At 45.5% G+C, this 23,207-nt stretch overlaps 1 protein-coding gene across 5 annotated transcripts in view; it reads right to left on the bottom strand.

Annotated features, from left to right (window-relative positions):
• Positions 1 to 522: 522 nt before the first annotated feature.
• LOC144594287 (RNA-binding Raly-like protein) overlaps positions 523 to 23,207 on the bottom strand; it is a 735,788-nt gene continuing 713,103 nt past the window's right edge. For 4 of the 5 annotated variants that reach the window (XM_078400592.1, XM_078400588.1, XM_078400590.1 and 1 more), the window contains 3 exons: positions 22,408 to 22,598; positions 18,369 to 18,436; positions 523 to 5,912 (listed from right to left, as the gene is read on the bottom strand). In XM_078400592.1, the coding sequence (XP_078256718.1) occupies positions 18,398 to 18,436; positions 22,408 to 22,598 (230 nt within the window). In that variant the 3' untranslated portion in view covers positions 523 to 5,912; positions 18,369 to 18,397. The remainder of the gene's footprint in view (positions 5,913 to 18,368; positions 18,437 to 22,407; positions 22,599 to 23,207) is intronic. The other variant, XM_078400591.1, reaches the window with a different exon arrangement.

The following is a 23,207-nucleotide window of genomic DNA, read 5'->3' as shown; positions in this document are numbered from 1 at the left end:
ACTGATATACTGTACAGTATAGTGGAGTTGATATTGGTTACTCCAGTGGCTAAGGAGTAAGGAGGAGCAGATTATATTCCTTATTTCAACACAGAAGGAGCCCATTCATTCCATCAGTTGCAGGGCAGCTCCCAGTAGAGCAGTCCTATCAGTCCTATGGTCTCTTTCCTTACTTCTCTGTACTGTATTCACCCAGACAGGTGTCTCCATTCACAGCTCATCTTTTTTGCCACTTAACTACACTGATGGTGCTCTGCAGTTGTCAAATAATCTCTCCACATGTGCTTGCAAGAAAAATCTGGAGCACTCTGAGGAAACCAAAATAGTCACAAAGGAGAACATGCAAACCCCACATAGACAGCATCCAGAAGAAGGACTGAGGCCTCTCAGTGAGGCCTCTCCCAAAATTCCTTTGGAGATAGGAAAGGAAAAATGTTGACAAAAAAGACAACTCAATCATCACTCCCTTATCATTAAATCCCGAAATCATTAAACAAAAACAGCCTCAGAGTCTTGTCTCAGTGTCAAACATCTTTATTATTATTAATAATACAGAACCAGTACTGTATGAAATTAATTTACAAATCTTCAGGAAAGAAAACACTTGAAGGGATCAGCAGGAACCACACAGGACACAAAGCAAGTGTTTCCCAAAGTTATTATTTACACAGACACAAGAGAGTGTACTCAAACATCACAATAAGTCAAAGTCTTAGAACAGAATGAAAACAAGTCACAATCTTTGCTTTACACATTATGATCTTCCAGAAATCCTCCCCGAGTTGCACTACTCAGATCTCCAAACCAAGGAGATTGTGAGATCATTCTCCACTGATTATTTTTAAACTAGTAACATGACAGAAGTCTGTGCTTGGCTTGAAGGGCTGTGTTCAGTGCTCATGTGTGGGTCAGAGAATACAGGGATAGTAATGTGCAGTCAAATTCACAAGCTTCAAAAGATCATAAGAGGTAGAATTAGGCCATTTGGCCCATCTATCTCTCCCTCCTAAACCCATTCTCCTGCCTTCTCCCCATAACCTCTGCCACCCTTGTTCAAAGCTTGTTCAAAGTCTATTACTCAAGAGTTGGTTTTGGCAGCTTGTTTTTTTGTATATTCCTTTTCTGGAAATAGAAGAAAATCCATTATTTGTTTTGTTGAATATGATTGTTTTGCTCATATCCATTCAAAATATTTTCTATTAGTTGTTCGACCTTTATTTGGGAGCCAGATAGTACTGACTAGAAGTCTCTGCATCGGAAAAGTGGATGTATTTTCATCGGGAGATGTCAACATGGTCCATTAAAACTGAACAGAACCTGTAGTACTTTTATTTCCAATAAACATGCAGGGTCAATATCTGGGAGGTGGTTGTGGGCTGGTACTGAATAGATAAATGTCATATCCCACAACCAATGATTGTCCCTCCTTATTTCTCTGATTACACCAGGTCCAGGACTCTAATATGACATAGCGAAACTAGATGAGAATGAGAATATTTCAGAAAAGGGACCAAATGTTGTGGGAGTCTGATTCATATGTTGCTGCTCTTCAGGGGCAGGAGAAATAGTTTCTGGTCCAATACTGCTTCCCATATTCATCATCTTCTCTCTTGGATGCACTAATAACACAATTTGGAGGTATCTTAAAAAGCAATTGTTCCTTATGTATGTGCAAGATTAGGGTTCTCAGTGACCAATACAGGCATGTGATTGAACCTCCAGGGTCACATCCAACCAAAACTAGCATCCCAGGCCTCCTTGAATGGATTTGCCAATTTCACAGCCAGTAAATAATTACTTGGGCCTTGTACCGATGTTACAAGGGAGCTGTGCAAAAGTGTACAAACCCTGTGTAAAATAATGTACAAACCCATTTCACATCTGACCAATTATCTAAGCAGAGTACAGAGAACAAGCTTTCATTAGTCTAGGCAAGCAAGAGAACCAATATGTTTTTTTACATAGTTCTCTATCTAATATAATGGAAGGATCTCCATCTAGTCAACAGTTACTCACAACTTGAATTTTTCCACATACCAAAATATTCCACGTAAAAACCAGAAGTGGGACTGAAATGTTTTATACAAGGGCACCTTGAAAATCTCACCAGCTCACAAGGTGAGGAGTTGGGAGGTGGAGGGTGCAAGGGAAGAGGAGAGAGGAAGAGAAGAAGAAAGTAATCGCCACAAGCTGAAACAAGCACTTCAAATCTAAACATAAAACATGATGAACTCAAAGGAGGCACGATTGAACGGTACTTTACATTCAAACATACACAAAACATGTGTTCTGACCCACACCCCTTCCTCCTGCATGGGGTCACCCGGCTGGTGACTACGGTTAAGAGCAGATTGTGCTGAGACATGCATCAACCTTATTCACAGGAACCATCCCATTTTATAGATGGAAATCACAGGTTAATTAGTTTGAAAACAACCATTAAAGTGAAACTATTTAAAAAGGTCTCAGCAAAGCTGCCGTATTTCTAGTGACCTCTCTGTGCACCCTATTGTTAAATGTTTGCTGTCCTTGGCCGTGCTGTGAAATAAATCTGCGATCGAGGAAAAGACATGCCACACACTGTGACAGAAACTGTTGACCAATATAATTGGAAATGCCTCCGACTGTGACAAGCCTCCGCCATTACTGACTGCTGTGTGCTATCCGCAGGAGCCCTGGGGTTGGGGAATGGGGAGTGGAGTTTGTTACCCAGATCTAGCAGTAGCACTGTTCTTTCCCCCTCCTTTCTCCTTATCCCCGGCTGTTTGGCCCTTTACCAAATCCTCCGCCCCCTCCCCCTCAAGGCCCTTGCCGTGCTCCAAGATATTGCACAAACTATGCCCCTTTTCAGAATATCCAGCTCTGACTCATTTCACATTCCTGGGGCTATCCCTCATGGTGAGCTGATATTACATTGGCAATAGACCTTTGGCAAATGGTCCTTCAGTCAAGTACAGGGCAGGGCAGAGATTTGTTTGGGCTGCTCATCATTGGGTGAGGATCACCGAGGGGGAGAGAATGACTCGAGCATGACTCTTGGTCTCAGGTTGCGCCCTTCCAATGCTTGGGGAACAATTTTTTTCCTCAGCCTATGGAATGTTGCTGGTGGCAATTACAGCCGCGTCACCTTGAGCCTTTTACCCCCCTGGGTAATTCTGAGTCACAGTTAGGTCAGGTGAGGCCACACTTGGAGTATGTTGTGCAATTCTGGATGCCACACTGCAGGTAGAATGTGATTGCTTTGGGGAGAGTGCAGAGATGTTGCCTGATTGGAGCATTTCAGTTATAAAGGGAGATTGGATCGGCCATGTTTGTTTTCTCTGGAGTGGAGGTCATTGAGTGTTAGGAGTAAACAAAATTATGAAAGGAGAGAGATAGGATAAAGAATCTCCCCCCCCCCCCCCCCCCATGGTGGGGAAGCCTAAAACTAGAGAGCAAAGGTTTAATGTGACAGGTAGGAGCATTGAGGGAATCTGAGTGAGACGATTTTTTCACAGAGAGTGGTTTTAAATCTGAAATTAGCTACTTGAGAAAAGCTTTGGAAGCAGATATTCTCACAACATTTAAACACCTGGATAAGCACATAAGTCATCAAGACACAGGCCTAATGCAGGTAATTGGGATTAGTACACATGGGTGCAATGGTCAACACAGATGCAGTGGGCTGAAGGGTTTGTTTCTGTGATGTATTGCTCTATGACAGTGTTGCAGTGTCAAGGCAAACTTGTCCATTAAGGTGCAGCCAGTATAATACATGAATACCACTCAAACAGAAGCCAATCAGCTGTAAATAGCCAAAATGGTCTCCACCTCACCATAATCAATGAAGATTTACCTGCAGTCCATGGATGAGATGCTTTTGAAAGGATTCGCTTATGAGTGTCAATCTCAGGCTTGTCTGCCATGTGAAATAATACATCGAGGTCTGGGGGCATTGCATCTCTGGCAGAAAATATTGGCCACGCCAGTGGGTCCAGGTTCTAAAACTGCATGCAAGAGAATTATGTGATGACAACAGGGCTCCATGAGGGCTCTATTCCCTTGAATACAAAAGGCTAAGGGACAAACCAACTCGGATTTTTTAAGGGGATCAATTTAAGGATTTAAATTAGTTCTGTTGAAAAAAGTCTCCTCAAGTGGAGACAATGACAACAAGGAAGAGCACAATGAGATCATCTAGGAATGATGTTGAAAGCGCTCAAAGCCTAGTGGAAACATGGAATTGTCTTTGCCAAAAGCATTATTACTGAGATTATTGTTTTGTTAGGTTAAGAGATATGGAACCAAGGTGGATAAATGTAGATGAGATACAGGTTGAGCACTGTCTACCTGTTAAGTAGAATAGGCTTGAGAGGACAATGCCTTTCCTGTTTCTATGCCTCTTTTTGTTCCTATGCTACCAGTTATCTCCCTTCCTGATGCCAGAATCCCTTTATCAAGTGTCAATGGTGGGTCATCCAAGTTCTCATTACACATAAGTCATAAGTATTTCCTTCAATGATTATGCTTCTAGCAGTGCAGAGGGTAGTGCAGCTGCCTCGTGCTGCTTAGAGGACCAAGTTCGATCGGGACCTTGGGAGCTAATGGTGTGGAGTTTGGCCATTTGATCTGTGACCACGTAGTTTTCCCGTGGTTGCTCTGATGTCTCCCATGTCTTAAAGATGTGCAGGTACATAAATTAATCCTGGTGTGCAGGATGGTGGACACCGAGAGTTTTAGGTGTGGAGGGTGGATAGTGGGCATGTGAGAGTTGGTTACAGAGAAATAAATGGGGGTATGGGATTGGTTTGTAAGGTGTCAAAGACTTGAGGGCCTACATGCCATGAGAAAACATGAACATTGCTGTGTGACTAATTATACCCCCCTTCCTAACATGTTGGGGGGTGGGGGGGAAACGGGACAAACTATGGGCAATTCAGTGCATGCTCCCTCCTATATTGGTAGGTTGGTTGATAGCATGGCCAGCATATCACAGTAGGGGCTTTCATCTCTGGTCAATACTACCAAACAGTATCTGCAGCACCAAGCTAAACAACAAGAACAAAAGCCAGTGGCTTTTGATTTATTCAAAAATGAAAAAATGAAACCTGCATTTAAATAGAATCCTTTATGGCCTTCAGGATATCTTACAGTCCTTACAGTCAATTACAAATATTATACAGTGTACTTGTGTTGCAAGAAAGAGGGCAGTTAATTTGGGCTTAGCAAGGTCCTCTGAATAGCAGTGAGATAAATGGTCATCTTATCTATTGAATGAAATTGGTGAGAGCTAAACATAGACTAGGAACTCAAGGTGACCTTTACTCCTACAGCCATCTCAGGACCTCTCTCATTCTCACTTGACTGGGTAGGTAGACTTTTAGTTTATCACCTAATTTGAAATAATAGCACGTTGAAAAAAGCATCACTCCCTCAGTGCTGCATCAGAAATGGCAGACTAGGTTACGGTCTCTTCATATCAGTGTTGTTCTCGTTTGGTACAATAGCTCTGAACACATGGAGGAGGAGATGTTACTCGAAGGAAAAGAAAAACAACACAGTTAAAAACTTTTTTTTTTGTAAAGCATTACATTCTCTCTTCACACCAACTTTTGAAAATGTCCCCAGTATCTTACAAACTGAGAACATATGTTAATGGAAAAAAAACTCCACAGGGAACGGGAATAAAATTTACAACTATGATACAAGTGGGATGCCGGTCCTCCCAAACACAGTCGAGATCCAAGGAAGGAGGTGACAGAGGTCAGAAAAAGGCAGTGCACACACCGAAGCCAAAGGTGATTAGACAGCAAACTGTCCAGAAGATCCTCGAATTGTGCCTTGTTGCGTGGAGTCGGTGAAAGCTGCAGCTGCCTCTTCACTTCTTATCTTGTCTGTCGGCTGGTTTCCCTGTCATCAGTTATTCACTGCAACTGCAACAGAGACCGTGACAGTCAGTGAATAGAAGTTCTGCACGTAATGTGGTGAGAGATAGAGTGCATTGAAGATAACGTTACATCTTTTTCATTGCTATGTGAGAGACCCAGGCAGAAGTTGTGTGATCTAAAATCCCATTCATAGTAACAGAATAATTGATTTGTATATTGAAGAAACGTAATGATTATCAAGTCCCCATCTACACCAATTCCATTTAGTGGCACTTGGCCCACAGCCTTCTATGCTTTGGTGATTCAAATTCAGAATAGGATTAGTGTAAATGGGTGGTTGGTGGTCAGCACGGGCTCAGTGGGCTGAAAGGCCTGTGTCTGTGCTGTATGACTCTGCCCAGTATATCCCTCTCGAGTCTGAAGAAGGGTCTCGACCCGAAACGTCACCCATTCCTTTTCTCCTGAGATGCTGCCTGACCTGCTGAGTTACTCCAGCATTTTGTGAAATAAATACCTTCGATTTGTACCAGCATCTGCAGTTATTTTCTTACAAATCCCTCCCGAGGCTCACCTAACTGAGATGTGATCCATCTCAGGTTTTATATGGTCCTTTCAAAATCTCTATCCTCTTTTTCTTTTCTTTCTCCAGATACAAAGGCCATATTTGCATCCCCCTTTTTCATTACTCGCTGTGGCTTCTTTTGTACTTCAGCCGTCCATTTACAAGGAATCCTAAAATCCCTTTGGGTACCCAGTGTTCTTATCTTGTAATCATCTGGAAAGCACTCTTTCTGTTCTTTTCAGTGGACATCGCACTTGGCTGCAAGGAATTCCAATTGCATGGTTGATTAACCTTCTTGTTCTTTGGAACTCAATGCTTTCTTCAACACTGCTCACAACATTGCCTATTTAGTGTGCCATTCACCAATCTAGATGTGTGGTTTTCCTATCTTATCTGTTAATAAATACGCAAATTATTTAACTATCAACACAGATCCCTTACAGATCACCATAATTACCTGTACTGATACAGACCTGCTCGTGTCCATTTCCCGTTCTCCGTCTCCTCCCGCTAAGGCAGTTTTTCCCCAAGTCAATAACACGCCTCCAAATTCTCAAACTTCAGCTAACAATCTACTATGAAGGGCTTTATTCAAATGCCTGACTGAACTGAATATACTTAACACCCAGAGGTATTCCATTCCATACAACATAAACCATTTCCAAAGTTCGGGAGATGAAAACTATCCTTTAAAATCTTTGCCTGCTCTTTCTCATCAGTTAAAAATTGCCGAGATGTTCTGTCACTCAAATTACGGACTGATAATTTTCCAGCAACAGATGTGAAGCTAATTGGTCTATAATTCCGTATCCTTTCTCGCACCTTTCTTAAATAGTGGATTGATAGACAGATTTTTTAAATCTGAAGGAACAGTTCCCGAATAGAGTTCAGTGGAAAATGGTAATGAATGTTTTAAAAAATGCACATATTTTAATTCGAACACGAAAAGCTGGAAATGTCAGAAACACTCTGCAAGCCAGGCAGTATTTGCGGAGAGAAAAACAGAGTTAATTTTTCGGGTTAGAGGTACCTTTAACTCTGAGGAACATTAACCATCTCTCTTTCCACTGGAATGTTACAGCTAGACCATCTATAATGTTCCCACACAGGAATGCAGGTCGGGAGGAGAAGGAGTGGCCTCTCAACCTAACCCTGCCATTCAATGCAATCATTACTGATCTGCCCAAGGCCTCAACTGCACTTCTGTGCCACTCCCCATTTTCCTCAATTTCCCAATCCATCAAAAATCTAATGACCTCCTCTAAATAACAATCTTCTTTGAAATCCTGCCTTAGAGGCCAACTGGCCCTGAAGATTTATTGCCCTTTGGAGCTGATATTTCCTCTATTATTACTACTTTCCTGACATTAATTTTGGTGAGCCACTGCACTTGATGCAAGTATTACTCTACTTAAGATATCTGGCACATTGTGAATACCCCTACCTGAGTGCTCCTTGCCTACAGAGCACACTGTTGCTGTGATACTTCTGCAATGACTGCTGGGAAGCATGTCAAATCTTGAGTACACTATCTGTCGTAGCCACAGGGCAGGGGGATAAAAAGCTGCTCCTGAAGATGTTCTTTACAAAACTTCATCCGACATTTTCGGAGGCTATACATACGTTCAATACATACATTCATTACACGGGTCAATAGACAATAGGTGCAGGAGTAGGCCATTCGGCCCTTCAAGCCGGCACTGCCATTGAATGTGATCATGGCTGATCATTCTCAATCAGTGCCCCGTTCCTGCTTTCTCCCCATACCCCCTGACTCCGCTATCCTTAAGAGCTCTATCTAGCTCTCTCTTGAATGCATTCAGAGAATTGCCCTCCACTGCCTTCTAAGGCAGAGAATTCCACAGATTCACAACTCCACAGGGTCACAGGAATTCCACAGGGTCACATAAAATTACCCCCCACCCTTGCCACTCATGTGGCCCACTGGCGTGGAATCCCTTCCCTTATTTTGTGGGGCGTCTCCACCACACCCTGCCCCCCATGTCCAGCAGCAGAAGGACCCTAGACTGTGGTCCTCCCCCACAGAGCCTTGGCGTTGGCTGCACCAAGCTTCAGTACGTCCCTCAGCACGTACTCCTGCAGTCTGCAGCGGGCCAGTCGGCAACATTCCCCCACGGACAGCTCGCTCCACTGGGAGGTCAACAAAGCTCGGGCAGACCAAAGAGCGTCTTTCACCGAGTTGATGACCTTCCAGCAGCACTCGATGTCAGTCTATGAATGCGTCCCTGAGAACAGTCCGTAAATCACAGAGTCCTCTGTGACAGAGCTGTTCGGAATAAATCGTGCCAGGGACCCTTGCCAACCACTCCAGACTCTGCAAATCCACACTCCGGTCGGCAACCGTCTCCTCTCCATGGCAGTAAACCCGAGGGCAGCGTGCGCTGGTAGTGAGGTTCCGGCGGTGCAGGAAGGATCTGACTGGGAGGGCTCCCCTCACCGCCAGCCAAGCCAGGTCTTGATGCTTGTTGGTAAGCTCTGGCGATGAGGCATTTCACCAGACAAGCTGGGCAGTCTGCTCTGGGAACCACGCCACAGGATCCATGGAGTCATTCCCCTGCAGTGCCTGCAGGACGTTCCGTACTGACCACTGCCCGATGGACTTGTGGTCAAAGGTATTGGTCCAGAAGAACCTTTCCACAATCGACAGATGGTGCGGCAATGTCCAGCTGACTGGCACATTGCGTGGCATCTGCGCCAGGCCCATCCTTCGCAACACCGGGGACAGGAAGAACCTCAGCAGGTAGTGGCACTTGGTGCCCACATGCCTTGGCTCTACGCTCCGCCTGATGCAGCCACACACGAAGATGGCCATCAGGATGAGGGCGACGTTGGGCACGCTTTTACCCCCGTTGTCTGCCGCCTTGTGCATTGTGGCTCGTCGCACCCGGTCCATCCTCGACCCCCAGATAAAGCGGAAGACGGCCCGGGTGATCCCTGTGGCGTAGGAGGGAGGGACGGGCCACACCTATGCCAAGTACAGCAGCCCCGAGAGCACCGCACACCTGATGACCAGATTTTTCCCTGTGAAGGAGAGGGAGCGCTGCTTCCACAGCTCCAGTTTCTTCCCCACCCTGGCTATCTGCTCCAGCCAATTCCTGTCACACGCCTCAGCCCCCCCGAACCAGATGCCCAGCACCTTCAAGAAGTCAGGCTTGATGGTGAAGGGGATGGGAGATCGATCGGGCCAGTTGCCAAAGAGCATGGCCTCGCTCTTCCTGCGGTTCACCCTGACTCCCGTGGCCGACTCTAACTGGTCGTAGACGCTAATCAGTCTGCGGACCGACCCTGGATCCGAGCAGAAGACGGCGACATCGTCCATGTACAGGGAGGCCTTGACCCGAGTGCCCCCACTGCCTGGCAATGTCACTCCTCTTATGCTCGCATCCTTCCTGATGGACTCGGCAAAGGGTTCAATACAACAGACGAACAAGACAGGGAAGAGAGGGAAACCCTGCCTGACTCCAGACCCGACGGGGAAGCTGTCTGATTCCCACCCATTGATTTGGACCCTCATTGATCCCTGTGCCAGTAACCCCAAGTTACTATTAGTTACAGGCTCATCAAAGAGGTAGTGACTGGAACTCCCTGTGCTGAGACACACAGTACAAAGATACTGTGACTATTCACAGTGACATGTATGGGCCATAGTGGAGCATATAGAAATGGGTCAGGCAGAGGCAGTGAGCAAATCCCCAAGGAGATGCAGGTCACGCCTTTATCTGGCAGTTTGCATGGAAATGGCCACAGCTTGCTGGGTAGCATCAGTAGACACCTGTCTGATGCCAGACAAACATCAGACCTAAATGCACCACACCTGGAAGTGCCAGAGCCAATCCCCGACGATCCATATTTGACCCTGAGATGATGGTTAGCATAATCCAACCGCGTGCAAAGCATTTCTGTGTGCAAATCATGCCATAAACAACTGCGCGCATTGGTCTAGTTTCTAGGTGCTGGACCCTTCGAGAGAGCAGGTCCAATGTCATGACGTCTACTCATCTTGCCCTGCGATATAATCCATTGAACAATTTAGTGGGTTTACAGAGTGATCCCAGAGAAATCCTTCTTCATTAAACCTGGAATATTAGTAACTGTTCTGCAGTTCTTCCTTTTGAAACATTGCACTAGACTTACTTTTCAATAAATGAAATCGCACTAACAGGCAGCTAATTAAATCTAATGGTTCAATTGTTACTTAGCTTTTTGAGTCTGCTTTCTTGATGGATCCAGGTCTTGTGATCCTCATCTATTTGGAAGTGAAATTCCCCATTAACACTACATTGCCTTCACTGCATGCTTGGCCAATTACTGAATTAATACATTCTACCACTTAGCAATTGCAGCCTGAAGGGATTTTAAGAACTAAATGCTTTCTAGGTTCTTAATTCTATTCATATGCCTTTCTTCCTTCTTATATCCTGAAGTTGTTTTGTCCTTAATCAGGAAAACTACTCCTCCCCCTCAATAAATCCATCCTTATCTCAGATATGGCTACCAAGGCACGCTCTCCAATTTACATTTGCGCCTGTAGTCGACTACATATCTTCATAGAAATAGAGATAATACAAAAAAGAGCAGGCCATTTGGCCCATTGAGACTGTTTTGCCCTTGAATGCAATCATGGCTGATTATCTATTGCAATATCACATTCCTGTACTCTCCCTAAACCTGCATTTGGGAATTTATTCAGCAGCTCGGTCTTTATAGCCGTATGTGATTATGCGTTTCATCTCTTTCTGAGCTCCCTCAATATGTTCAGTGTTTGTTATTGGTGTTGGTTTATTACTGTCAAGTGTTCCAAGATTTATTGAAAAGCTTTGCTTGCGTGTTATCCAGTCAAACCAAATCATTATCTACGCAAGTCCATTAAGGCCTTATGGAAGTAAAACTAACAGTGCAAGGACAAAATTAACAGAGTGCAGGATCAGGTGATGCAGAATTATACCGTTATCATCATATCATATCATATATATACAGCCGGAAACAGGCCTTTTCGGCCCTCCAAGTCCGTGCCGCCCAGCGATCGCCGTACATTAACACTATCCTACACCCACTAGGGACAATTTTTACATTATAGTTACAATGAAAATGTTCAAAGTCAGCAATAGATTTATCCATTACAATATCACATTCCTCTACTCTCCCTAACCTTTTGCATCTGGGAATTTATCAATCTGCTTAACATTATTCAGCAACTCAGCCTCCACAGCCGTATGTGGTTGTAAGTTCCATAGGTTCACCTCTTTCTGAGTGAAGAAGTCTCTCCTCATCTCAGTCATAAATCTATACCATGTAACCTGTGACCCCACTTTCGACTCAGTCCAGCTAGGAAAAACATCCTCCATGCCTCGTCTGTCTAGATCTATCAAAATGCTGCAAGCTCAAGTTGGATCCCCTCAATTACAGCCCCTCTCATTGTTCTATCGTCTAGTGAAACGCCATTTGAACAGGTATATGAATCGGATGCGTCTCGAGGGATATGGGCCAAATGCACAGAAGTGTTACCTGCCCAGAATGCCAACTTGGGCGACATGACCAATTTCGGCCGAAGGTTATCTTTCCATGCTATTTAGCCCTATGATTTAAGGTTGACCCAATCTTTCCCCAGACAATTGCACTGCCATTCCTAGAGTCACCCTGGTGAACCTTCGCTGCACTGCGCAAGAACACAATCAAATAGAAGCAGGAGCAGGTCTCTCAGCTTCTCAAGCCTGCTCCGCCATTCAATATGGCCAATCTATGTTGGCCTCAACTTCTCTCGTGTGCCTAATCCCCATGACCCTCAATTGCTTGAGCTCTTAAACATGTTACCATTTCCCCCTTAAACATCTTCAGTGATCTGACCTCTACCACCCTCGAGGGCAGGGAATTCCTGCAATTAACTGCCCTCTTGTGAAGTCTCTGTGGTGAGAATATTCCTTCTGAAAATTACACAAAATGCTCCAAATGTGTTTCACTAAGATTCTCTATAATTATAGCAAGAAATCCTTGCTCCTATATTCAAGTCTTCTTGCAATGGGGACTAACATAGGATTTGCCTTTGTCAATGCTTGCTGTTGCTAATACTCCATGCACTTGTGTGAAGAGCACTTTGGCTCTCATTCCAACCAACATGTGCCCCCAGCACATATTTATAACTCTTACTCTACTCACACAACTTTTTGTAATCCAGTCTTTGCATTCTCTCTATACCACTCCCTTCCTCTCCCCTCTCCCCTCCCCCTTCCTCCCTCCCTCCCCCTCCCTCCCCCCCATTCTTCCCATCCTATTCTTCGCCCATTTCCTGTACTAAAATGGTCACACAGGCCACTCCTAGCAGTTTGGTCAAGGCTATCTGAGGAGGAAGGGCAACACAACACAGCACAAGACCTCCCTCACTGAATCATCTATCTTGATGGTGATATTCCACCAATAACTTCATTTCATCTATTGTATTACAGGAAATAGAAAGTTATTATCTTTTCAAATCTATTCACTAAACCATTAGTCCACAGGGATCTGAGCAATCATACAGAGACGGAAAATAGAGACACTTATTTTGGATTGCATCATTAATATTCGTATGCATTGTTAAATTTAAAACACTCTTTACATATTGATGCCTTTACAAGGTAAACAATTTGAAGCCTTATTCTAAAAGGCCTATTGGAGAAACTGAAATCTTAAATGGCTTGGCAGACAGGAAACAAAGACTAGGAATAAACGGGTCCCTGTCAGAATGGCAGGCAGTGGCAAGTGGAGTGCCGCAGGGCTTGGTGCTGGGGCCGTAACTATTTACAATATATAATTAATGAATTTGATGATGGAATTAAAAGTAACACTAGCAAATTTGCAGATGACACAAAGCTGGGTGGCAACATGATCTGCGAAGAGGATGCCAGAAGGTTGCAGGGTGACTTGGACAGCTTGAGTGAGTGGGCAGATGCATGGCAGGTGCAGCATAATGTAGATAAATGTGAGGTTATCCACTTTGGCGGCAAGAACAAGGAGGCAGATTATTATCTCAATGGTGTCAGATTAGGGAAAAGGGATGTGCAACGAGACCTGGGTGTCCTTGTACACCAGTCACTGTGAATGGCGGTGCTGGCTCGAAGGGCCAAATGGCCTCCTCCTGCACCTATTTTCTGTGTTTCTAATATCATCTCCAGTTTCTGGAGAAAAAAAAATGTCAAAGCACTGCTTAGATTACTGTAAGCAGTTCTGGTCACTACACTACAGACCATAGGAAGGACATGATTGTGTCGGAGATAGTGCAGAGGAGATTCGTCAGGATGTTGCCTGGTTTGGAAGACTGTAATTATGTGGAGAGATTGGATCGGCTGGGGCTGTTTTTCCAGGAGCAAAGGAGACTGAAGGAAAGTCCGATATAAATATATAGGATTATGAAAGGCATAGATCATAAATATGCTATGTAATATTGGATAGAATATTTTTCCCTTGGCAAAAACATGTATCAAAAAGAGGAGGGCATCGGTTTAACGGAAGGAGTTTTAAAGGGGATCTGAGGGGTAAGTATTTTTTTACACATAAAGTGGTTGATACCTGGAAAGCACAGCCCGAGGAAATGTTAGAATTAGATACATAGAAACATAGAAAATAGGTGTAGGAGTAGGCTATTCGGCCCTTCGAGCCAGCACCGCTATTCAATATTATCATGGCTGATCATCCAAAATCAGTACCTCGTTCCTGTTTTCTCCCCATATCCCCTGATTCTGTTAGCCCTACAAGTTATATCTAACTCAAATTCAACCTCAGGTACAATTACTATGTTAAAGAGGCACTTAAGACAGATGCGTAAATGGCAAAGGCATAGAATGTTGGCAAATGAGATTTGTGTTGATTGGCAAAAGGTCAGCAAGGACATGGTGGGCCGAAGGGCCAGTTTCTGTGCAGTAAAATTATACGTCTAAGCGGCATTTACTTAAATTGAGACGTGAACCAATTTCCAATGAGTGGTTGTGTCAGTGTAACGGACTGGGGAGTGGTGAGGTGTTGGCTTATTTCTGGCAGTGCCACTTTATTTCATTGCCGCAGGACGAGTAACCAGGCCACTCACTGCCACTCCTGCATATCTGATCGGGAACCACAGGGAGCAAAGAGAATTCCACACCAGAATTATTTCAGTGCAATCCCATCATTTAGTTGGAGGTCAGGTGAAAGGGGGGGGGGGGGTGGGGGTGGAGGGAGCCTCGCCATTCTGCACCAGCATTAAACAAGAGAATGCAGACGTTATTGACTGCAAATGCTGAAACTTCAGCAAAAATCGAAGTGGTGGAGGAACTCAGGCAACATAAGTTCATAAGTCACAGGAGCAAAAATAGGCCATTTGCCCCATCGAATACTCCGCCATTCAATCATGGCTGATCTATCTTTCCCTCTCAACCCCATTCTCCTGCCTACTCCCCATAACCCTTGACACCATTACTAATGAAGAATCTGTCAATCACCCCACCTTAAAAATACCCAATGACTTGGCAATGAATTTTGCAGGTTCACCACCACTAACATCTGTGGACAGACTCATGACCGATGGATGAATGCTCACCTCCTACTCTTTCCAACCCTGAGTCTCCCATTTCCCTTTTATCCCCCTCCCTTTCCCCTCCTCTTGTCCACTTCTGTCCATATCTCTCCCCCCGCATTACCATTTCACTCCTGCATGTTTTGCTTATCTGACAACCTTTCGTCTCTTTTTCATCTCCAGTCTTTGCCACTTACTCTGTCCATCTGCCAAGCAACACCCACCTATCTTTTGCCAGGGCCTGCCCCACCCCCACCTCTCTCTTATTGCACCCCACTTCCCCCACTCGATCATTCTGAAGAAAGTTCCCAACCAGAAACATCTGTCCATTACTCTCCACAGATGCTGCACTGAGCTCCTCCAGCACTTTGTTTTTTTGCTCAGCATTAAATAGCAGATTTATTCCCGGTTTTATCATGCATAAAGCTTAAATTTCCATGGAGATTTTGTGAAATTCATCGAAATGTAACGGTCGAGAAATTCAATTGCATAGCATTGCTTATTTTAGCTTTGTACAATTGGAAATCAATTTCGAGAATGAAGTGCGTCTCTCCATAAATCTGACAGGGCAAGAGCTATCCTTGTGCGACTAATGCGCTTCTGCTTCAGGGGTACCTGAAATGATGTCACTCTCTGCTCAATAATCCTTCTGGAGCACCGTCGGGAATCTGGCCTGAGCTGACCTGGCAGTGACCCTTGCTGGGCTTCCCAGCATAGCTTGGGATCGGGAGCTTAACCGACCCTGTGTTCTCCTGGCTTTCTCCTGCCCTGCATCAGCACCTCCCCTCCCCACCACTGCCCCACAATGCCTCCATTGAGACCCCATCCCCTCCAGGTTCCAACCCCCTGACATAATAGAAAACATTGGACAAACCCGGTAGGTCAGGCAACATCTGTGGCACAGATGACATTTCAGGTCGAAGACAAGGGGAATCAAAGATGAAAACAATTGTTGACCCACTCTGCAACTCTCCTATAGTACAACAAAAGCAGCACGATTTAGGACGATGAGTTGATTGTCGGCCCTTGCTGTGAGGGGAATGCAACTTAAAAGTGGGCGTTTTGCTGTAATGGTACAGGATGTTACTGAAACCACACCAAGAGGACTCAACAATTCCACTATTTCTTAATTAAGGAGCTCCATACTTACACTGAAGCCCGTTTTAACCTTAAACACGCTGTTCCTCTTTCCACAGGGGCTGCCTGACCTGCTGAGTGTTTATGGTATTTGCTGTTTTATTTTCAGGTTTCGAGCATCGGGAGCTTTTTTGGTTCCTAATCTTTTGATCATTCCATTCAAACAGCCCTTCCATCTCTTTCTCCGCCCAATGACTCCCTTCACCAATTCTATCCTTTCCATACCTTCACCGTGGATCAAAGGGGCTGTTTTCTTGGTCTTTGGCTCCTGCTACATTGACATAGGATGTTAGTGAGATGAACATTTGGAGCAGTGAGCACAGTTTAGCTCTACTTAATTGAGGAAGTGGTCCAGACAAGGCTCACAGGATTGATTGCTGGGATGAAGGGATTGGCTTATGAGGAATAATTGAGCAGGTTGGTCCTACACTCATTGGAGTTTGGAAGGATTGAAGGTGATTCCTTTGAAATGGATCTGATCCTAAAGGCTGATACTGATATCCTATTGAGAGGATCATACAAGGGTGTGCGGCTTCAAATTAAAGGAGTTGCCCATTTAAGATGGAGATGAAAAGGAATCTTTCCACTCGGAGCTGTGAATCTTTTTGATTCTTTACACCAGAGAGCTGAAGGGGATGACCTATATTCAAGGTAGAGATTGATAGATTCATAGGGGTGTCTGGGGAACAGGCAGGAAAGTGGGACTGAGGCCAAGATCAGATATTGAATGGCGGACAAGGCATATACTGTGGCAAGTCTCCGAGAAGCTCTAGGCTCACATCTTTGAGAGTTTCCTCTTTTTGTAAAATTTTACTATTCTTGGATTCTAGGAACCTGTTGCGAACATCAGGGCAGGTGCAATGTGATGCAATATATGGCTTCCCCTATATTGTTCCATTAAGCACTCAGCATAAATACAAAATGAGTTAGATGTGCAATGAAGCTTCCTCTACGCAACTCCATTCGAAACCTCCAAGACATGTGGAGTACAGGTCAAATACAGTGAGAGCTCCCGCTACACTCTTCCATCATACACTCCAGGATAGACAATAAACAATAGACAATAGGTGCAGGAGGAGGCCATTCAGCCCTTTGAGTCTGCACCGCCATTCAATGTTATCATGGCTGATCACTCTCAATCAGTACCCCGTTCCTGCCTTCTCCCCATACCCCCTGACTCCGCTATCCTTAAGAGCTCTATCCAGCTCTCTCTTGAATGCATTCAGAGAATTGGCCTCCATTGCCTTCTGAGGCAGAGAATTTCACAGATTCACACCTCTCTGACTGAAAAAGTTTTTCCTCATCTCAGTTCTAAATGGCCTACCCCTTATTCTTAAACTGTGGCCCATTGTTCTGGACTCCCCCAACATTGGGAACATGTTTCCTGCCTCTAACGTGTCCAACCCCTTAATAATCTTATACGTTTTGATAAGATCCCCTCTCATCCATCTAAATTCCAGTGTATACAAGCCTAGTCGCTCCAGTCTTTCAACATATGACAGTCCCGCCATTCCGGGAATTAACCTAGTGACCTACGCTGCACGCCCTCAATAGCAAGAATAGATAAAGAAGGTTTAGATACAGAGTAAATGTCCACTTACTTGCCTCAGACACAGCTTTGTAAAAGAGCTCCCTCTTGCACCACTGCCCTGCTCTTATTTCTCCACCAGCTGCCTCTGAGGCTGGTGTTTTGATGCCAATTAGTACTTAGTGAGTGGCGAGTTTGTTATGTTGGTCCATATCCAGCTGCCAACAGACTCACTTTCCAAGTCTCTCACATGGCCATCCAACTGTGAAGACTCCCCTATCACTCTATCCACCAGCTTTAAAGCAGGGTCATAGGACAGTGAGATAAGCCGCAGATCCACCCGGGTTAGTGAGGACCTGTGACTGAACACTGCCAATGCTAGGACAGAGTAAAAACACCATTCAGTATATCACACCTTGCGATTGATGTCTTGGCAAGGCAACTTCTGCCTTGCCATGAGAGTGCTGAACCAAGACCGTCCCAGTTGCTCGCATCGGTGCTGAAGCAACAACTAAATGAAAATTGTATTTCACTGAGCTTATGGAAGCTCCCAGCAGTAGTCGGTGGCTCAATGTTCTTGTCCATGAACAGCGATGCTGACTGCACCATTGACCTCTGGTCAGGGAACACAGGCAGGACACTTCAAGTTGTACATTCTCTCCCCCCCACCCCTCCCCACCACTCCGCAAATAGCATGTAGACCAGCTGACTGGCAACAGGAAAATAACAAACCTGAACCCTGCTGCTCGCAAGGTCTGTTTCTATTGTGTGTCGGGTGTATCCGGAGTATGGTTATTCATCTAGAAGAAAGAAAAGACGAGGGGAGGATTGGGGGAGAAAGAGCACAGTTAATGCACAGGAAGTCTCTGCAAGGCCACATTCAACTTGGAGCCCAAATCTGGAGCTTTGCCTCAAACCACACAACGCTGATGTGAGAGGGGAAGTAACTCAGAAGTGGAATATAGTGCTACACTTTCCTTACCACATATAAGGCCATCCAGCCCATCAAGTCTTTGCTGGCTCCGACAGCATTCCCATCAATCCTATTATTTATTTCCCTCTACCTCATTCTCCTATCAGCTCTCCCCAATAATCCTGTCACCCACTCACACCATGGGCCAATTTATTCTGGTCAATTCACCTTCTAGCTGGCGCGTCTTTGGGACATGGGAGGAAAGCAGACGAACCTGGGGGAGATGCGCATGTGGTCGCAGGGAGAACGTGCAAACTTCACCCAGACAGCAATGGAGGCCAGGATCGAACATGGTTGTTTCAGCTGTGATGTGGCGGCACTACCCACTACGTCACCATGGCAATCAGGAGTTTCCCTGCCCATCTGGTCCTGGGTGCGTTCTCTCAGCCAGAGGCATGACACCTGGTTGAGATGGTAACCCCCCCCCCCCGGACACTTGGATCAAGTGGGAATTCTTGGCCAGGACGGCAACGAGAAGAAGCCAGTGAGCAATTCTCTCTGATTTGCTCAGTAATACCCAGGGTATCTGCCAGGTGGCTCTGTCTTCAGCTTCTTTGTTCTTGACCGCCCCTTGCCACAGGGCAGTTACTGCCCCTGCCCTGCTGAGTGGAGGAAGAGGTGGGCAAGAAGCTGAGTGCCTGCAGAGTGGAGAGGTAATGACGCCTGCACAACGTACCAGCGCCTGCAGGGAAGGAGCGGACTAAACTAGCAGTCGCACGTGAAGCACTTGCTAAATATAACACATAAACATCGACTAAAGAAATAAAACAGCAATTAGAATGAGTCTCACTCAGGGGAAAAGAGACATTTAATTTTAGCTCATGCAATATTTTATGTCCCCTACTTCTCATCATCCACGAAAAACAATTTCCTCTTCAAATTGCTCTAATGATGAAAGCTCAGCTTAATAGCGCAGGGCTGCGAGACTCGACTGTCTGTGTGAAGGAGAGCTTATGACCTAACATTTAAATCGCTGGAGAACCATCGCAGGCGGAGATCGGCCCTCTATTAAATACCTTTTTAAACGTGGCTGATATGTAGTGCTCATACTGATTCACAGTGCTCAAAACGTAAGTCATTTACCAGTGGACTTGCAGGATTTAAATTTGCCCAACACTGGGAGGGTGACATCCAGCCCTCACATGGTACTCTCTCGTTCAGCACTTATCTCTGCTCCCCTGCAAGAGCGACAGAGAATGCACGGACACTCCACAGAGTGAGCGGGTTTCAATAATGGTTCGGTGATGGGCTGATTGATGCAAGCAGTTGGTAACATGGTGCGCACAGCGCTTGCCCAAGTTGATGCTGATTCATGCTGACTATAGCAAGGTTCTCCCCTGACTGGCCTTGATATTGATGGAGAGGGGGTGGATGTAACAATTTACCAGGCCAAACCTTAATTGATAAATAATGTGCAGAATGCTTGACTCACAGGAGGCTGACTCCAGGAATTAAAGAAGGAATTTACAAAGCATGTTCTTGTGTGCATTGGAATTGCCAAAAGCCTTTACGGCCAGCAAAGTCACTGCGAAGATGCAGGAAGTCCAGCAGTCAATCTAAATACGGGCTAAAGTATGGGCACTCCACAGGACCTGAACACTCAACTCACTGTTTCAGAATGGGTAGGCCATTTAGGACTGAGATGAGGAAAAACTTTTTCACCCACAGAGTTGTGAATCTGTGGAATTCTCTGCCACAGAAGGCAGTGGAGGCCAATTCAGGGGATGTTTTGAAGAGAGAGTTAGATTTAGTTTGCAAAAGGATGGCTGATTGATGGTATCCACTTTAGGGCAACTCTGAAAGCCTAATGACTCTGAATGCTTGGAGGGACAGAGGTGCAAAGACTGGAGTTGGGGGTCAGTAATTAAAGATCAAAGACTACCTTGGCTGGAAATATGAAACAGTAACAGAAAATGCTGGAAATGGATGCACCAGTGGCAAGAGAAACAATTGACTTTTCAAGTTGAAGATCCATTGCCGGAACAGTTTCACCACGCCGAAATGCGACGTATATTTCTCCTTCTGCTTTTATTGGGAATGAAGGAAACTTCCTATAATTGTGAACGAATGTGTTCAGCCTTACAGGCATCCGATGGCCAATTTCACTCTCCGCTATAATGGGCAGGAACAGCGGGAGCCGAGAGCTTGCCACAACAGCTGTCCGTGACATGATGTAATGCAAAACCCACGCAAATTCATTTCAAACACAGCTTCTTGCAGGAACTCTTCCAAATGAACAAGAAACTACAGTGTTGGTCAGCGTAACCCTCCCAGCTCCTCGTATATCTGGGCGTCTAGCTTCTGCACGTAGCGGCTACCATCAACTGAACTGATTGTGTGTGAGCCACAATTGGGCATTGACACTCCATTGCAACTGATTGCATCTGACAATGCAGGGAAGCTGTGTGTGCATGGTCTACACGGATGTAAGCAATGGAAAGGTTAGGCTTGTTAGCAAATGAACCGGGAGCATCAGTTTCGGGTTAGACAGCCTAATGTTTGGAAATGATAGAGAAGTTGATCATCAAATGTTCCTGAGTATGAAGCAACAATGAGAAAGAAACAAACATTTAAAGACATTTGTTCTCCACTCCATTGTTCCTTCTCGATTTTTTTTGTCATAAGAACATTGGTTATTGAGCTTCTCTTCATATTTGAAATATATAGATTCGCAGTCAACCCTGCAATACGTCCCTATACAGTCCACTCTTCACCCCTCAGTAAAGACCCCTCCCCGTTCTCCATTCTCTATGCAGTCCACCCAACACCCCTCAATAAAGCCCCCTCCCTCTCCATTCCCTCGACAATCTCATCTCCACCCCTTAATAAACCCCACCTGCTCCCCATTCCCTCTGCAGCCCACCCTCTCTTTGCAATCCTCTTCTATGCAGTCCATTCTCACCCATCTATGGAGTCTTTCCTCTGTTTTCAGAGAGGTAATTGTTGGCAACAGTCGCTTCCTTCACCACCAGTGCACAATGGCAGCAGGGTGCACCATCTGCAACATGATCACCTTCCTCACATGTCAGATTCCAGCACTACCAGCCTTTGTGTTCTTGCTTATCATCCTTTTCGCTCCACCTTCACTCTTACCTGGTTCTCTCTGTCATCCACCTGCCTCTGTCTACGAGCTCCAGTCCTCATCTCCAGTTGACCTCATTTGCCTGTCATCCCCCACCCCACCATGGTTTACTATCACCTGCTGGTCCCTGTCTCAACCTTCCCTCTCACCTCTTTAAATTGGCTACCTTCCCTCCGTTCTCTCAGTCCCGATTCAGGATTTCAATCCGGAATGTTGACTATTCCTTACACCCACCCTTTCTACAGAAGCTGCTTGACCCATTGAGCTGCTCGAGCAGATTGCTTGTCGCTCCCTGTGGCAGCGCCTACACACTCTTCTGTCAACAATGTGAACTCATTCCACCCATTCCAACGGTACCTCCCAAACTGGAGACCTTTCCCACCAAGGACAAGGGATGCAGTTGCATGGGACCACCACCACCAAATCACACAGCATCCTGTCTGCAAAACGCATTGCCAGTCATTCACTGCCTTGGTCACAATCATCCATTGCGAGAGCACCTTCATCAGAGGGACTGTAGCTGTTCAAGAGGGCAACTCATCACCTCCGTTTAAGGCAATTACAGATGAGCAATAAATGCTGGCCTTCTTACTGACATTCAGACGCCGAGAACGAGTAAATAAAACAGAATGGTAACTACACAGTGACATGATGAGTGCCAGTATCAATGTAAGCGTGTCCTTCACCACACTAGTCCCACCTCAGGCTACGCTTACCAGCTCATCTATGCCTTCCTCGTCAAAGCAATCCTCCACTCCTTCGCCCTCCTCAAGGATCTCATCTTCCAGCTCTCCTCCATCCACCGTCTCCCCCTCTGTCTGCTCGTCTGCTGTGGCATCGTCCGCATTGCCTGCCATCTCTTCACCCGAGTTGTGCTTTGGTGGCGCGGTGACGTCTGCCTTCGGCTCTGCAAAGTGACGGGCATTACAGTTTATTTCCAGTCCCTGGATGACTGAGACAGGCCAGCAACACCACACCATGACTCCATTCTCAAACGTCCAGCTATGCTGGTATCAGGCAGACATGACTGCAGCTTCATAAGAGGGGCATGAAGACGTTGAACACTCAATGTTTTTCCCAAAGTAGAGGATCCAAACAGTAGAGTACATAGGCTTAAAGTGAGAGGGCGACATATTTTGGCTCAGAGGATAGTCCGTATCTGAAATGAGAGGCCAGAGTGAGCTACAGAAGTGGACACAATTACGATATTTAAAAGACATTTGAACAGATAGGAGGTTTGAACTTAGTCCAGCTGTATAAGAGGTGAGGCAGTCCCCACCAGCCTGTCCTTACAGGGAAGGACCAAGGAACCATTGAGTCATAGAGAGATACAGCAGAGAAACAGGACCCATGGCCTACCATTACACTAATCCTGCATTCATCTCATTTTGCTATCTTCACATTCCCATCAAATCCCTCAGTTTCCACCACTCACTTACACACTAAGACCAACTTACAGCGGCCAATTAGACCATTAGCACACACGTCTCTGTGAAGCACTTAGAAGAAACCACGC

This window comes from Rhinoraja longicauda, chromosome 6 (genome assembly GCF_053455715.1).
Source record: "Rhinoraja longicauda isolate Sanriku21f chromosome 6, sRhiLon1.1, whole genome shotgun sequence".
Lineage (NCBI taxonomy): Eukaryota > Metazoa > Chordata > Chondrichthyes > Rajiformes > Arhynchobatidae > Rhinoraja > Rhinoraja longicauda.
This window is presented reverse-complemented; position numbering and strand designations above follow the sequence as displayed.